This window comes from Scardinius erythrophthalmus (assembly GCF_964197995.2).
Source record: "Scardinius erythrophthalmus genome assembly, chromosome: 2".
NCBI classification, from domain to species: domain Eukaryota; kingdom Metazoa; phylum Chordata; class Actinopteri; order Cypriniformes; family Leuciscidae; genus Scardinius; species Scardinius erythrophthalmus.
The window spans coordinates 66,204,028-66,221,862 of NC_138222.1; the positions used below are offsets into that span (position 1 = coordinate 66,204,028).

Below are 17,835 nucleotides of genomic sequence, written 5' to 3' on the forward strand. Positions count from 1 at the left end.
CGGTCACTTGGCGACATCTAATGGCGGTTTAGTGTTGTTTTCAAAGCATAATTTTTTCCAACGTGTGTGTGATTTGTGTGTGCACCATTATAAATGTCCGTGCGGACGTCCGTATTTTTCTTTCACTTTTATATTAGCGATTTAAAAGCACCCGCTCGTGTCACACACGTCGATTAACCGGTGGGAAAATATCCTCAGACACATACCTAATAAATGTATATTTAAATACATTATTGGCCTAGCTGGTAAAAAGTTTTATATATTATTTTGATGTCCTTTTGGACACAAGAGGGCAGTATAGCCCTATGTATGACTTGAATTTTTTTTTTACTTTACTGTTTTAAAATTTAGAATAAAATTAGAATAAAATTATTTTTAAAATCAGAATAAAATGGGTTTAGTTGTGATATTTGTATACTTTTATATAGAAATAAATGGTATAAAATTACATTTTTAGAAGATTTGAGGATTTTAGTGCCTTTTGGAGGCTGATTTTGCAAAAAATCCACATTCAAACCAAAATATCTGACTTCCTGATGGTCGGAGCTAATGACTTTAAATTAGAAAGTTGTCCGGGTCGATGAGATCAACATACGTACTGAGTTGTGCTACTGTAGGTAAAACGACCCCCCCCCCCACTTTTGTCAAAAGCATTTTGAAAGTGACACATTTCCTGCTGCCAGTTGGTGGCGCTTTAACTTTGACACACAATAGTTACATCCATCTGATCGGCCTCTTACCATGAACAAACTGCTGAAGTTTCATCAAGATCAGTTAATGTATGCATTAGTTATAACACTTCGTGTTTCTCTTTTCTCGCCATTAATTCGTTTCCTCGCCACAGCCAAACCGTTCGAGATATCAAAAATCCGTCCGCAATTTAGCATCCTCAATGTCTTGACTTCACGCTGACCGAGTTTGGAGGCGAATCGATGTGTTTCCTAGGAGGAGTACATTAAATTCCACAGCAAGCGTTTCCAAACAACCCTAAATAGCCGACTTCCTGTTGGGCTGGCGTAAAACTTAGAGCACGAAAGTAGTTCGGCCCGATGAGATCTATATGTGTACCGAGTTTCAAATTAATTCATGCAAGCATGTTTGATATATGGACCAAGTTTTAGAACCCCGTTCAAGGGGGCGCTGTCGAGCCCCCCTGCCACGCCCCGGTACCAGCTTCAGCCCGGCCCTGATGGCCGCAGGTTCTGACGTGTGTGCAAAATTTCAAGAGTTTTTGAGCATGTTAAGGGCCCCAAAAGTGGCAAAAAGGCAAAAAAAAAAATAATGAAGAAAAAAAAAAAAAAAAAAAAAATCCTTACGGAAACAATAGGGCCTTCGCCCTTTCAGGGCTTGGGCCCTAATAATCCTTACGAAAACAATAGGGCCTTAGGCCTTTCAGGGCTTGCATCTCTATTGCGGACATTCATCAGCAATGTTTACTTAGTTAGTGTAAATATTACTCTTTTAATTAGGGCCCAAGGCTTGGGCCCTAATTAAAAGAGTAATATTTACACTAACTAAGTAAACATTGCTGATGAATGTCCGCAATAGAGATGCGCGGATGGGCTATTATTTCATCCGCAACCGCATCACAAAACTCATCATCCGTCCGCCATCCATCCGCACCAACGTTTTTGACCAATTTTCAAAACCGCAACCGCCCACCATCCGCTGATTGGGAGATGCAAGGCGCTGCTGATGACAGCCGCGAGACTAGAAAGCTCTTACTTCAGAATATCACTAGTGAACTCCGTCTCCGTCTCCGATCGGCGCACATGGACAAAAATAAATAAAATATTTAAATAAATAAATAAATAAATAAATAAATAGCCTAAATTAAACGTGTTTCGGCAAAACCGACCTTATCTGATAGGCTACTGTACATTATTTTCATTGTAGCCTAATAGAAAACGTACTCGGTTACTAACGTAACCTCGGTTCTCTCTAGAAGAGGGAACGAGTACTGCGTTTGAAAAACGCTATGGGAAAAGCCTCTTTTCACGAAACACTGAAGCAAAAAATTATCCTTAATTTTTCATATATGTAAAACGCGTTGCAGCAACAGCAGACAACTGAAGCAAGACGGCTTGTCTGCTCATTGGCTACTCTGCGGCAACTGCATAAGCCTATCGAGCGCAGGCTGATGCAACATCAGACCAATGAGGGCGCTTCGCGCCCTCCTTGCCACTTCCCGCCGAAACGGGCGTGGCTTACCTCTATAAAAGGAGCTCGAAAGGCTGATTCACTCAATTTTGATCGCCGAAGCGAACCAGAGCAAACCAAACGCACGGCAGGGAACGCAGTACTCGTTCCCTCTTCTAGAGAGAACCGAGGTTACGTTAGTAACCGAGTACGTTCTCTTACGAGAGTTCTCTCGTACTGCGTTTGAAAAACGCTATGGGAACCCCATGTAAAACGCCGTGCGTGCCGGGATGACAACACCGATCACCGGAAGCTATTTCAGGCATACAGTGCATAATCACCGGATAGACTCACACAGAGTAAGGGAATAAGGGAGGAAGGCCTTAACTCCCTAACTGTAGCATCCGTGGGCTAATCATAACCTCACAGGGAGAGTCTAAGACGAGAGGGGTTTCCTCCGTCCTTATATAGACATGTCAGCAGACACGAATATGACATCACATAGCCAGGGTAGGAAGCCTGCGCTAATGTGGGAAAACGTGGGTCTTACACAGTACTGCCCAGTATGGTCGGTAGCGCATAGCGCCTGTAAACAGACTACACCGATAAAAGCTTAGCCTGCAAGGCGGGAACCTCTAGGTTATAAAACCTAATAAATGTAGACGGCGAGGCCCAGCCTGCCGCCGTACATATATCCTGTAAGGAAATCCCGCTGGACCAAGCCCACGAAGAGGCAACGCCCCTCGTAGAATGCGCTCTAACTCCCAACGGGCATTGAATGCCCTTGGCAGTATATGCCAGCGCTATGGCGTCAACTATCCATCTGGATAGACTCTGTTTCGAAACAGCCATTCCTTTGGAACGTCCGCTGAACGAGACAAAGAGCTGCTCTGTCTGTCTGAAGGCAGCAGAGCGGGACATATAGGTTCTTAAAGCCCTAACAGGGCAAAGAAAACTTGAGTCCCCCTCCTCACTTGACGCCGGCAGGGCAGCCAGGGAAATAACCTGAGCCCTAAAAGGCGTGTTGAGGGATTTCGGCACATAGCCGTGCTTAGGTTTGAGTACAACCTTAGAGTCGTTAGGACCAAACTCCAAGCACGTCGGGCTCACAGAGAGCGCGTGCAGATCGCCTATGCGCTTCACTGAAGCGAGAGCCATCAAAAACACCGTTTTAAAGGATAAATGTTTGAGGCTGATAGACTGAATAGGCTCGAAAGGAGCACCTTTCATGGCCGCCAGGACCGTAGAAAGGTCCCACACAGGGACTGAAGGAGGTCTGGGTGGGTTCAGTCTCCTGGCTCCCCTGAGGAAGCGGATGACTAAATCATTCCTTCCCAATGACTGACCCAGCGCTGAACCAGAGAACGCTGTAATAGCCGCCACATACACTTTGAGCGTGGAAGGGGATCTGCCCTTATCCAACAGCTCTTGTAGGAAGGAGAGAACCTCCGTTACCTCGCATTCGAGGGGTGAAAAGCTCCGAGCTGTGCACCAGCTGGAGAAAACAGACCACTTCGAAGCATAGAGCCGCCGGGTCGACGGCGCTCTAGCCTCAGTGATGGTATTCAAGACTCCTTGTGCGAGACCAACGTGTATCCGTTGAGCGCCCACACATGAAGGGACCACAGCTCCGGATGCGGGTGCCATATCGAGCCCCTGGCCTGCGAGAGGAGATCCCTCCTCACCGGTACTGGCCATGGAGCGATGTCTGCTAATTGGATCAAATCTGGGAACCACGCATGGTTCTCCCAGAGCGGTGCCACAAGCAGTATTGGGCATTTTGTTTTCCTGATCCGTTCCAACACCTGTGGCAGGAGGGAGACGGGGGGAAATGCGTATAGCGGGCAGCGCGGCCACGTTCGGGCTAGCGCGCTGTCGGTCTTTGAAAAGAACGCGGGGCAGTGAGCGTTTTCTTGGGACGCGAATAGGTCCACCTCCGCTCTGCCGAATCTCTCCCACAACAGTCGGACTGTTTGTGGGTGTAGAGACCATTCGCCTGAGGGAATGTTGTTCCTGGACAGTCTGTCCGGGCCCACATTCTGAACCCCGGGTACATGCACTGCTCTCAGCGAGCGTAAGTTGTGCTGAGCCCATATTAGGAGGCGTTTCGCCAGCTTGTACAGGGATGTGGATCCCAGACCGCCCTGGCGATTTATGTAGGACACTACAGCCATATTGTCCGAACGGACTAAGACATGTTGGTCCTTGATGTGGGGACAAAAACGCGTCAGCGCGTTGTGCACTGCCGTCATTTCTAGGCAGTTTATATGTTGGAGCTTTTCTCGTTCCGACCATAGGCCGAAGCACGGTCTGCCCTCGAGCAGCGCTCCCCATCCCGAGGTGGATGCGTCTGTCGACACCATTTTCACCTTCGAGGAAGTCCCCAGGCTTACACCTGATCGGTACCAGCCGTTCGCCATCCAAGGTGCCAGGGCTGTGACACAGCCCTGATCGACCTTGATGCGCAACCGACCGGACACCCACGCTCCGCGCGGTATCCGCGCCTTCAGCCAGAACTGCAGCGGGCGCATGCGGAGCAGGCCCAACCGGAGAACTGACGATGCTGAAGCCATGAGACCCAGCATCCTCTGAAACTTCCTGAGCGGGGTTAAAGCGCCGCGGCGGAAAGACTTCGCCGCGCTCTGAATGCTCAGCACGCGCTGTGGCGACAGCTGTGCTGTCATAGAATGTGAGTCCAGAATTATCCCCAGAAACGAAATCGTTTGACTGGGGTTTAGTGAACTCTTCACCCAATTGACCGTGATACCCAGATTCTCGAGATGATCGAGTAAAATGGCTCTTTGCTCTATGAGCTGAGATCGTGATTGGGCTAGGATCAACCAGTCGTCCAAATAGTTCAGCACTCGCATGCCTCTGTGTCTGAGAGGAGCGAGCGCTGCGTCCATGCATTTCGTAAATGTACGAGGTGCCAGGGACAAGCCGAAAGGCAGGACTGTATACTGGTATGTCTGACCCTCGAAGGCGAATCTCAAGTATTGCCTGTGGTGTGACGCTATTTGTATTTGAAAATACGCGTCCTTTAGATCTATCGACATGAACCAGTCTTCTCGGCGAACCTGCGCGAGAATTTTGCTGGTCGTGAGCATTTTGAAACTGCGTTTCACTAACGCTCTGTTTAGCTGTCTTAGATCCAGAATGGGTCTGATACCTCCGTCCTTTTTGGGGACTAGAAAATATCTGCTGTATATCCCCCGCTCGCTTTGCGCGCGGGGAACACGCTCTATAGCCCCTTTGCTTATCAGTTTCGATATCTCGGCGCGGAGTAGGCTCGCTACTTCCAACGGCACCGAAGTTTCGACGCGCGCTGTGAAGCGAGGAGGGCGTCGACGAAACTGTAGCGAGAAGCCTCTCTTTATAATGCCTAAGACCCAGTCCGAAACCCCTGGAAGCGCTGCCCATGCATCTGCATGGTTGGCTAAGGGGCGGATACAGAGCTCGCTCTGTTCGCCGTGCGACAGAGGTGCTGCGGGGTTCACAAACGTAGGCGTTTTGCCTGTGGCATTTGAGGCTGGGGGCGCGCTTAATACAGCGGGCGGAACGCTCGCCCTCGACCCTACAACAGTGCTTAGCTGAGTGGGGGAGGGCTGCGCGAGTCCCGTGGGACTCATGTGTGCAGGTAAATGCGTGCTGGGCGCGGGCGCATTTACTGCTCTGGGCGCGCTGTCTATGTGAACAGCGCGCGCGCTCACAGGTCTCGTTTTTACAGAGAGCCTGTGATCTGATAGACATAGTGTTCGTGGGCACTGGGCAGTGGGCACTTTTACTATGTTGGAAGCGCAACCGACCTGAGTCGATTTTATTTGCGCGAGCCCTAAGTGTAGGGCTGTGCTTGTGTGTAACGATGGGCACTGAGGGGTGGGCATCGATACTACATTTATAGCACCATCGGCCGTGGCCGGGACACCAGAAATTACACTCATTTTGGGATATATCTGGGTAGCCGTAAAAACGGCTTTTGTGTGCAGGCAAGCAGGCAAAAGTACAGGCTTGCGCTTTGCAGATAACACTGGAACAGCCGCGAGTCTCGGGGCTGAAACAGCGGGGCGCTTGGGTGAGAGACCGGCCGCAACGGGACTCACACACCTGCGCTTTCCTAGTCGTGCTAGGACTTCTTCGGGACCTCTGGTTTCACCGCAATCCTCGGTCGCGGCCCGCGCGATGGGCGCCGGGCGCTTGATCGAGAGCGGGGTCTCTCGCTGCGCTGTTGCGGCCGCTGCGAAGATGAGGTCGAAGGCAGGGGCTGAGGCTGAGAGCTCCGCGGGGTCCGTTTATCACGACTCGCCGCAGAACCGGAGCGCTTCGGCAGGAAGTGCTTGAAGGCTTGTGACGCTTTCTGGGCCTCGGTAAATCTCTCCACGAACTCGGAGAGAGAAGAACCGAAGAGGCCAGCGGGAGACAGCGGGGCGTCGAGAAACGCGGTGCGCTCGGAATCGGCCATCTCCGTGAGCGTTAGCCACAAGTGCCTCTCAGCGACAGTGGCGGAAGCCATACACCGTCCCATGGCTTGGGCGGCAGCCTTGGTAGCTCGGAGCGTAAGATCTGAAGCACTCCTTAAATCCGCCATACAGACAGCATCAGGTCCCCTCTCGTCCAACGCACGGAGGAGATCACCCTGGAAAATCTGTAATGTAGCCATGGTGTGTAGCGCTGACGCTGCTTGCCCAGCGGAGGAAAATATCCTCGCGAGCAGTGATGACGTCATGCGGCAGGCTTTAGAAGGCAACACCGGTTTAGTCCGCCGTCCAGCAGAGGGCGGGCAAAGATGTGTCGCTATCGCCTGTTCCACCGGCGGCAGAGAGAGGTAGCCTCGGTCTTTCGCATTATCCAGCGAGGAAAATGCAGGCGACACAGATGAGCGCGTCCGCGCAGAGTAGGGCGCGGTCCAAGCCTTTGCAACTTCTTCGTGTAACTCAGGAAGAAAAGGAGCGGGCTTTGATTCCGGAGAAGTGCGCTCACCGGGGAGGAAGCTACCATCAAGCCGGGTGCGAGAGGGGGGCTCCGGTGCAGACCACTCGAGGCCGAGGCTCGCCGCGGCCAACGCGAGTATCCGCATGAGCTCCGTCTCGATGCTGGCTCTCACCGAGGGCTTTCTAGCAGGAGGGGCGGGATCCTCAAAGCTCGCCCAATCCTCGCTGCCTGAAGCCAGGAGAGAACAGGAATCCTTATCCCCCGACGCGGCCTCTGAAGCGACTTCCTCGGATGAAGCGGCGGCAGACTGCGGGCGCTGAGCATCAGGAAGTGATTCGAGCGAGGCCGAAGAAGCTAACGGGCGAACCGGCGAGCTTATTCGGGCTGGAGCGGATTCCGGGACCCGCTGCGAACGCCGCTTCTTACGGCGCGGCATCGCGGCGGTGAATGCAGGCTTTGAGAAGGATGCCAGGCGGGTCCTCAGAGCCACCATCGGCAAAAACTCGCAGTGAGGGCAGCCGCCGTCAGCGAGCGCGAGCGCTGCATGGTCCTCACCGAGGCAGGAGACACAGATGACGTGGTTGTCTCCCTCGGCGAGTGGGGCTCTGCACGAGCCGCAGGAAGGCATCTTTAAAAAGACGCAGCTCTTTTAGGAGGTGAGTGTTACGGGAACACCACACGCACACACAAAATAGCAGTTAAAGGATATAAGCGCCGGAAAGCGCAGCAGGTACGGCTGTAGAAGGCGGCGTGGCCAGCAGCTTCAAGGGCTCGTCCCGCTGAGATGCTTGCTTCGACGACGCTTGCTTCCGTGATCCAGCGATGCGTGCGCTTCGCTGAAGAGAACAAAATTGAGTGAATCAGCCTTTCGAGCTCCTTTTATAGAGGTAAGCCACGCCCGTTTCGGCGGGAAGTGGCAAGGAGGGCGCGAAGCGCCCTCATTGGTCTGATGTTGCATCAGCCTGCGCTCGATAGGCTTATGCAGTTGCCGCAGAGTAGCCAATGAGCAGACAAGCCGTCTTGCTTCAGTTGTCTGCTGTTGCTGCAACGCGTTTTACATATATGAAAAATTAAGGATAATTTTTTGCTTCAGTGTTTCGTGAAAAGAGGCTTTTCCCATAGCGTTTTTCAAACGCAGTACGAGAGAACTCTCGTAAGAGAACGCATTTTGGCACATCATTTAGGCTTTTTCGTTGGTGCGCCATCAGCTAGGCTTATGCTTACAAAAGACAGATGAAATCTAATATTAATAATTGATCCATGTCGGTATAGCTACACAGCCTAATATTTTACACTTATAATGAAAAAAAAAATCCTATACAATCAAGATAGCTATTTACTTTTTAAAATATTAAATCCAGAACATGGTTAGTTAATGAAACATGGATTAAAATTAAGATACAATTAATACCAAACGAAATTCGCTTTAAAGAAGGGCTTTGTGCTTTCTGTTTGAGGTCTCTGTGAAAGTTTGAATGTCTTTTAGTGCCGCTCTCAGAGGTCGCGTCCGTAATGGAGAACTGTCACGTAACATTGTTTATTCCTCATAAATGCAAACACGAAAAATAAATGACAAAAGACTTTTTAAAAAAGACAAACCATAATTTTTTTGAAAAAAGTCTGGATTTATAGCGTTTTGGTAAAAAAAAAAATGTATGGATAACATAACTTCTATTTCCTTTGTTTTTAATTCTCCTTTTTTGAGTTTGTCACGTAGGCTACCTCCTTCGCCGGTGTTACCATCTCTGATAATAACAAGCAGTCTGCATAGATTGCATAGGCAAGAAAATTTGACTATTTCAAAGTGTGCTTTGCAAAAAATTCCAAAAGCGATTTTTTTGGATGTAGGTATAGTCAGATAACAATATCTAACAATGTATACATATATTTTTGATTTGATTGGTTCAGCCGCCCGCCACCCGCCCGAATTTAATTAAAATATTATTTTTCATCACGTCATCCGCCCGATCCGCGGTTTATCCGCGGAGTCCGCGGCTATAGCCTAACCGCCAACCGCGCATCTCTAGTCCGCAAATATTAGTAGTAGTTTTCTATTGTGTTTGTCTATGACAGATGAAATGAGACCGTTCCACTTATCCAAGTAAGTGTTTTTAACTCCATACACTAAGTAAAGTGAAAAATGATCAGTTATTGATTTTGTGTTGTAAATTAAAAGATATGCATATAGGGCTGCACAAAAATCTAATCGGGATTTTTCTGGTTAAAATTGCGATTTTATTGTGATTTTTAAAACAAATAAACAAAACAAAATGATACAACAGGTTTATTGTGCGGACTGCACAATTTGGCCCAAAATGTGGTGCTTGAATATTATTATTATCATTGCTAAATAAAAAAATAAATAAAAATAAAAAAAACATTACTATTGTAATAACATTTTCACTATTAAAAATATTTACGAATAAACATGACAATTATATATACATTTTCTAATAATTAGAAAATAATGATAATAACAAGTCCATGTATTTAATGAAAAACTGCAGGGTTACATGCAGGCAACATGACTATAAATCATTAGAAAGGTCTTAATTGTTTATAACAAAATATTATATTATTATGATAAAATGGATAATTATGATAATTTATAAATTTTTGTGAGAAGGTATGCAAAATCAAAGTGTATTTAATACGAAATATGAGCCTCTTCTGCATCTATTGTGAAAACAAAAAAAACACTATACACAGTTGAGCCTGTGCTGAGACAGATTCAGTAATTATAAGTATAAAGAGGGTTTTCATGTTGCTTTCTGTGTATAATTTAGTCAGTTTGAATAGCAGTTTTAAATATATGTATACATATATGTATAAAGCATAATGTGGTTGCACATACTTCTATGTTTTCAGACATTTAAACATTTAATAACATCCAAATACTGCAGATGTTTTAGAGAGCATTGATTCCTCCTGACAATAGCTTAAAATATAACAAGTAATATTTCCATTATGAGATAATGACAAGACTTTCAGTGAATATTGCAATTGTGGTGCATTTATTCTTGTGTGTATCAGTTTCTTGTGTATTCATTACATGTCCTGTTAATTGCCATGCATGACTAATGAAAACACTTTTGAAACTTGGATGTAAGAAGTTAGAAGGAACCCCTTTCACATTCTTCAGTGTCAAAAGCATCTGCTGATATATGTTTTACAGCTTTCATTAAAGCCACAAGCGATGCCACTGGAACGGCCATTCCCAGGACAGCACCAGTCAGTGTTCCTGTGGTCACCACTGCAATCCTTTACTCTTTCTCAGTTTTCTTCTGGAGACAAGTTATCCTCCTTTGTGTTCTCAATCTCCTCTTGAATTTCCTCCTCAACACTTTGAAGCAGCTCATTGGTGAAGCAGCCGTTCTCTCTCACCATCTTGTCTATGGTTTCCAGCAGATTTTTCACTGAGCTCTGTTGCTCTGTCACATTTGCTTTTAGCCACCATCCTCTCCACCCCAGCTCTTTGTCTGACCTCGTTTGTTGTGTGTGGACTATTCCCCTTTGTCCTTCAGTGATCTCACTGTCTCCAGCATCTTCCTTTCCTCTGGTTCTCCATCCAGATCTTCATTTGGCTCCTTTACCTGCTCTCCTCATCACTGCACCATTGTTTGATAAAGTCACTATTCACCTGCCGTCTTCCTCTCCTGTGTCTGCATTATCCATAACATGCTCCTGTAACCCCACCAACGGTTTTTCCAGGATTTATTGTCAATGACGTGACAGCGGCCTCCACATTTATCAACAAGCATCTGCATTTTTGGACTGCTCTTCACAAATTCCTCGATGGTTTGACCTTCTAGTTCGTCACCATGAGTGAATAAAACCACTGAATGTTTCAAACTACACTATAAAATTCAACAGTGATTCTAACTAACACTTTTAAGTTAACTTTTCATAATTTTAAATCTAGAAATCTGTACTATTCACATACCATGAATGTTTTACTCAGAAAACCTAAGTTAAGATTAATTGATAAGTTTGAGTGCCATTTCGTCAAGCAAAAAAAAAAAAAAAAAAAGCAATTTTCCTAAAATATTGATTGATTATATTGATATTGATATATTGTTTGAGCCATTATGGTGATCAGTGTTCTAATTGGTTGGGCACTTGGAACTTAATTTCCATTATTCTAATTATCTTTCTATTTATGCAGCGATGCAACAAGAAATCAGAGTTATTTGATTTCAAAGGAATGGAGATTCTAAATATTATATACAGTATACAGTGATATTTATTCTTTATTCAACTGATTCATTACAAAGCTGTGCTTACGTCGACCTATTTTTGCATGCAATTTTGTCAAAAATAATTAAAAAATCCAGCTGATTCATTTGAGTCTCCTGTGCAGTTCAAATATCCACCAAAATATTTGTTTCATTTACATTTGTACTTTATTTACATGGTAATCAAGTGAATTATTACATCAAATACATGTTTTATTTGGTAACATTTCATGTAAAATTCAGTATATAAAAAATGTATAAACAAAATAGCAACAAATTAAAGTAAGAAACATATTTTGATCAATAATGCATAGCAACAGAAATATATGAAATCTTACAGTTGAATTTTCAGCATGTCACAAAAATGTAAAAACTTGGCAGAATCCCTTTTAACTTTTGACGAAGCTAACATTAACTAAGATTTTATGTCATTCATGACACAGTGTTTCCCGCCATTGGCTGAATTTTCTGAATCTGTGTTTTCTCTGTTATACTGCAGGGGGCGCTATTACACATCTTCTGAAAGAGTACAGAATCTCCTGATCAAAACAGGAGAAGCAGAACCAAGAGATTGAAGCGCACATGCAAAAACTAATGCGATCATCAAACATTAAACAGGATATAAATTATTTTTATTTAGATACAAAGTTTTTTAACTCCCACCAGCATTTTTTTTTTTTTTTATGAATGCATGAAAATATGAACATGCAATATATATATATAAAAAAAAAAAGAACAGACCCACCACTTTAAAAAGAAAAACCCTTTATTTTTAGCCTGGCTCCGCCTCCTTCGTACTTCCGCTCAATTTTCATTTTCCTTCTGTAAATGAAATGTACGAGAGTCTGGTAGGACCATGCAGGCTACTTTATTTTAGCTTCATGCATTCGTTCACCACCTTTTTTTAATTAAACTTATAAACATTCAAGTGTTGATTAAAAAAAAACATGGAGCTAGAACCAATTTTTTATTTTATGGTGAGAAATGCAGACTAAACAAAAACAAAGCAAGTGGATTTAAACCCTTGCATGCAAGCCTGCTGGTCATTTGATGGTGAGAAGAGCAGCAAGCAACATGAGAAAGGGCTTGACTTGTAGTAATGTTTTAGAGATGATTATGCAGACAACTCCCTTTCTTCAGCCTGCCAGAGGCGTGACTCCAGGGCCGACGCGCTATGCCATCGCAAGGGTCCAGAACATGGATTCTGTGTTCAATCTGTTTTTTATGGAGGAGATGATTGACCTCATTGTCAGCATGACTTGCGTCAACACATACATGTTTGTACAGTCATACAAACATGTATGACTATGCCTTGCGATGGCATAGCGCGTCGGCCCTGGAGTCACGCCTCTGGCAGGCTGAAGAAAGGGAGTTGTCTCCGCGTTGGTGGAAAACAACACTTCGCCGTTTCTCCCAATCCACCCAGATCCAGGATCCGACGAATCCTCCTCGCCTTCAGTGGAAGCTAGAGAGGATGATGAGGGTGCCACATCCACATCAGGATCTGACTCTCCTGAGTCTGTGGTGTCCAAGGGAGAAGACGATACATCCTGCAGCTCGCTGGAGGGGTCAGGCTGCATAATCATCTCTAAAACTTCACTACAAGTCAAGCCCTTTCTCATGTTGCTTGCTGCTCTTCTCACCATCAAATGACCAGCAGGCTTGCATGCAAGTGTTTAAATCCACTTGCTTTGTTTTTGTTTAGTCTGCATTTCTCACCATCAAAAGGCAGCAGATGCATAAATACTCTTACTTTGTTTTTGTTTACTCCATGCAGTTCTGAGAGCTGAGGTGCATATTTTGATTTTCTCAAGGTGAGTTCTCACACTCTCTCACTCTCTCTCTCTCTCTCTCTCTCTCTCTCACACACACACACACACACACACACACACACACACACACACACACACACACACACACACACACACACACACACTTTAATATGCTTTTATACTCCATATAACTCCATGTAAAAGCCAGAAACTAAGCTTTTTTTTTTTATCTAAAGGGTTAATGGTGCCACCTGGTTAACAGCAGTAAAAATGACAAATTGTACCTCTTCCCAACAGGGAAAACCACCAACAATCAAAAATGCATGATTATTTGGTGTCATGGCTTTGCAATCAAAAAATGTGGTTATAATGGAAGTCAATGGGGCAAAAACAGCCACAAACAGTAAATGAGGGAGAAAAAGTTCAAATCTGATGCTGCACAAAAACTAACAATGCATCAAAACCAACATTGTTTCTAATCTTTGACATGTCCAAGACTGTGATAAAAGGTAAAAAAAAAATCCAGTCCACAATCACATTTTATATTGAAAATAAGTAATTTTGTGTGTTTTTCCCCCCAAATCAGTGACATAATTTACGAATTTAGCAATTAAAGAGTAAAAATCCTGATTTTTAAAAAAAAAACATTTAGTAGTTTTGAGCAGGACTGAGGTTGATTAATAGATTTATGCAAAAAAAAAAAATGGAAAAAAATATTTATCTGATACATTTTTACGGCAGTTTAAAGTAGTGGCTGTTTTCAGCCACGAACATAATTTGAACAATGCACAAGGGTTAAATCCAGTGATGCAGCAGCTCTTTTGTGATGTCAGTTCACACCTGCTATTGTTTTGTTTTTCAGATTGTGTTATAAAAATGTTCCATTTCGTATTTTGTTTTCTTAATTTCTGCCATGATGTTCTGTAGCTGATAAATTACTTTCCTCATTCCAACAATGAATCTCCCAGCCTTTGATGTCATCTTACTTTCATCTATTAGTTCATCTATAGGTCTTTCAGCTAGATAGTCCATGTCATAAAGCGCCCTGTCATTTTCCAGAATTCCCAGAAGGTCAAGCAAAAGCCAGATGCCGGGAAAAATTGCTGCTAATGTTCCAATCAAACGCATAGTTAAAGACATCTGTGCATTCAACCGATTGAAGTCTTCTCTTCCTATGTTGCATCTTTTACTGGCGAAATATTTACTTACATCACTGGCCTCTTTCTCTAGTTTATCAAGGTCTTTCAAAATTTCCCCAATACGCTCATTAATTTCTTTCATCTTTTCAGACATTGGGTTGATTATATTCCGAAATTCCATCAGTTCAGCTTCAATGTCTTTTCTTAGTTGTGCCATCTGCTGCTTTTTCTCATAGCTGCTCATCCCTCCATAAATCCCCCCACCTGTAGCTGCAGCTGCTCCTACTCCTGCGACAGCAAGAGAAGCCCCAAAAGTAAATGGAGCTAAAGCTAATCCTGCCACCAAACCAACACCTCCAGCGATTCCCATCACCGCTCCTCCATCTCTAGCTCCTTTAGTTGCACTTCTGAAATCTTTTTCAAATGTTATGATGATATCACGCAGTTTCTCTAAGCACCGATGAAGTTGAGGGTAATCTTTCTCATAGAGTTTATTAAATTCATCTCTGAGAGAATTAACCTCAGCTCTAGAGGAAAGAAATATTAAGAGTTCATTATATTGCACCTACAATTTGTAATACAAACATTTTAATTAAATTATAATTATTAAATTATTTGTATTAATATTGTTCCATAATATTAAAATCACTTTCAGTTTGAACACTCAATTATTCTGATGGTTTAAATCAAGTCAGTAATGCATAAGAACATCCTCTTACAGCATTTCAGGAGGTTCCAGGCGGCGTTTGGATGATGACACTGTTGCAGAAATTAAATAACACATGTGAATATACTATTCATTTGTATATATCAGATTATCAGATCATATAATAAAAAAAACAAAAGAGTGAATTAACATGTAGAGGGGCTTTTTAAAATAACAATAATTGTTTCTTTCTTCTTTCACATTTCCTTTTCAAAATGATTTTTTTTAAAACGATTAAAATGTTTGTGCTCTGCTTCACACAAATAATAATTCAGGAAATAGGGCATTTTGTAGGATAGTCCACACATTGCCTGAATTATGTAATTATCATTAAACTATTTCAAGCAAAATCAGGGAAGTAAATAAATCACTTAATTGAAGCATTGACACATTGTTGCTTTTGTTTTTAGTTGTGAATAACAGCAGTCAACTTATTATAATTTTTTTTATGAATAATATATTTTATATAGCTTCTTCTCCACTCCCACCAATAAATGACATTTAGTCAACAAAAATGTAAATTGTTAGATAATATAGTTAGTTTATTTTTAATAAAAGCCAAACGTCAAGTTTACTTAAGTAAAAATGTATTTGATTGAACTTAATACACTCTTATTAGATATTTTTATTTCAGAAATGTTGCAGGAATTGCAAAAATAAACATTTTCAAAACTACTTACACATCTGTTTGAATTTAAAACATATAATCCTCAGTTCACTAAGGATTGAAGTGTGGTTCTATCATGCCAAGATCATAAGAGCTGCCTGAGCAAAACGTGGCTCAAAAAATCATAATGTAATTTACTGACTCACATCTCATTCGAGGAGGATTGTGCATGCTGTCATTGTCATCACTGGACTCACAGTCACTCTGAAGGCGATGCATTTTTACTGTCTATTAATACAGTCTCAGTCAGAGATGTGCTGTCAGACTCTTCAAACCCTACAGAGAGAAGGATGAGTACAAATCCAGATAAAACCTGATTAATCAAATAAATTCACAATCACATGGTCTCTGCCACTGTAATGTACATATTGATCGTCATCAATGTTCAAAAGTTCATTATTCACACAAAAATGTATTCACACACGTTTGATCTAACTGGCTGTGTGGCTTTATAGGCTATCGTTTGTTTCAATAAATATTAGAAAATGCCGACAAAAAACAGGTGCTTTAATTGTGTTCGCGTTTCTCCACGTACTATATTTATGTCTCAATTTGCTTATAGCCTAAGTTATATATTCTTAACTGGAAAAAAAAGGATCGGAGAGCACGAGCACACGGACATCGTGCTATAGTCTGCGTCGCCATAAGCATTAAACTTAAAACACTAAACTAATACCGTTATGGCAAGGACTTGATAATGTCGTCTATTGTGAGTTCAGATGTTCTCTAGTGTTGGAATAAAATGGAGGCGCGCGTGCACATAATGTCTGATGGGGAATCTGTCCACCCATGACGCACAATCAAAAATCTATTTGTACCACTGCTGAAGCGTAAAATCATTATTAAAAAGAACAAGTGTGACATTTTGGACGTATATTAAAGTATTTAAAAGTTGTTTAGTTATCATAAACTTATTAAAAAACATTTTTTTTTTGGTTTCGATTTTGCTCAGGTACGTCTATGTTTCGGTTTCGTTTCAGCCAAGCGATTTTTTTTTCGCTGCTAAATTACCATAACAACTCAAATTACAATTACTTCATAATGAAAACTGAAGAGTCCAACCTTGTTTAAGTCTTGATCGGATCGTTTGTGTATTTTGCGTCCCAATGATCGACGCGATGAAAGTGGAGAAGCTCGAGCTCTGTTTTATAACTGGACGATACGAACTAAATAAAACTGAACTTGCACAGCAGCAGTCGATCCAGTTTAGTTTAAAAACATTTATGTAACACAAATAAAAGATCAACAAGGCGTAAATCTACCCGGAAAAGGATTTAAACAATGACAGACTTTAGCGTGTAGCTCCTCCCCTATCTTCCTTCCGTTATTTTCCCCCTCAAAAGAGGCTGGACTGAAACCACTGGTTATATTTAAACATTCCTTCACACTCCCGATGCGTCAGAATGGAGTGGGAGGCTGCAGACCTGGAGCCGGTCCTGTTGTTCGCCAGCAAACATTTGGACGTTTAATGACGTTGAAAAGACGTCCGTCCGAGACGTACCGTCATGGTTGAAAAATAGTTCCAAAATGAAAGTTGAACCGACGTCTTTGACGTCGTCTGGCCGTGAATTCCACGTCTTTTCTGCGCGTCCCTGGACGTCTAAATGTTTTTTTTTTTAGTTCTTCTGGTTGTTTATAAGATATATATATAATATAGAGATATATATATATAATCCTGCATATAAACTAATCACACCCATATTGTGTAACATCGTGAAAGGCAATCATTTAGGCTATTTTTACACATCTGAACTTGACAAAGGTTCTAAAAAGGTCCAAAATCGGTCCGGTCAGACCTGAATGTCTATAAAACCGTTTAATCACGTGTACATCAACACATTATTTGTGGACTGAAGCAAAAAATAGTGCTATAATTTAGCACAACATTTTATTGTGAATATTACATTTGAAATGTCTTCCAGTTGTTAGAAATAGTACAATCTGGTCAAATCTGTGGTAATGGCATTTTTTTGGCAAAAACAGTTTCACATTAAGGTTAAGCAGACATTAATCAAACCAGAATATAACAAAAGTACAGGAACAGTCAACACATTCTATTTTTAGAGTCTTTCTATAATATTCCATCATTGATGAATATAAGTCAGAGCTGTGGCAGTGCTAAGTTTCAGTTACTAACAGTCTTGCATTACTGTTAAACAGCCATAAATAATAGTTTTTAGAGTCTATGAAGTTTATGGCTTTATGGTTGTTTTGTTTTGTTTATGGCTCATTTTTTAAATCCACCACC

The 17,835-nt window shown here is 42.8% G+C and overlaps 1 protein-coding gene across 1 annotated transcript; it reads right to left on the bottom strand.

Moving 5' to 3' along the window:
- Positions 1-13,303: 13,303 nt before the first annotated feature.
- Positions 13,304-16,932, bottom strand: LOC308687009 (uncharacterized protein). The gene is made up of 4 exons (XM_081359197.1): positions 16,650-16,932; positions 15,734-15,863; positions 14,934-14,973; positions 13,304-14,741 (listed from the first exon to the last, which is right to left on the bottom strand). The coding sequence occupies exons 2-4, from the start codon at positions 15,804-15,806 to the stop codon at positions 13,934-13,936; spliced, it is 921 nt and encodes a 306-aa protein (XP_081215323.1). The 5' UTR covers positions 15,807-15,863; positions 16,650-16,932; the 3' UTR covers positions 13,304-13,933.
- Positions 16,933-17,835: the final 903 nt, after the last annotated feature.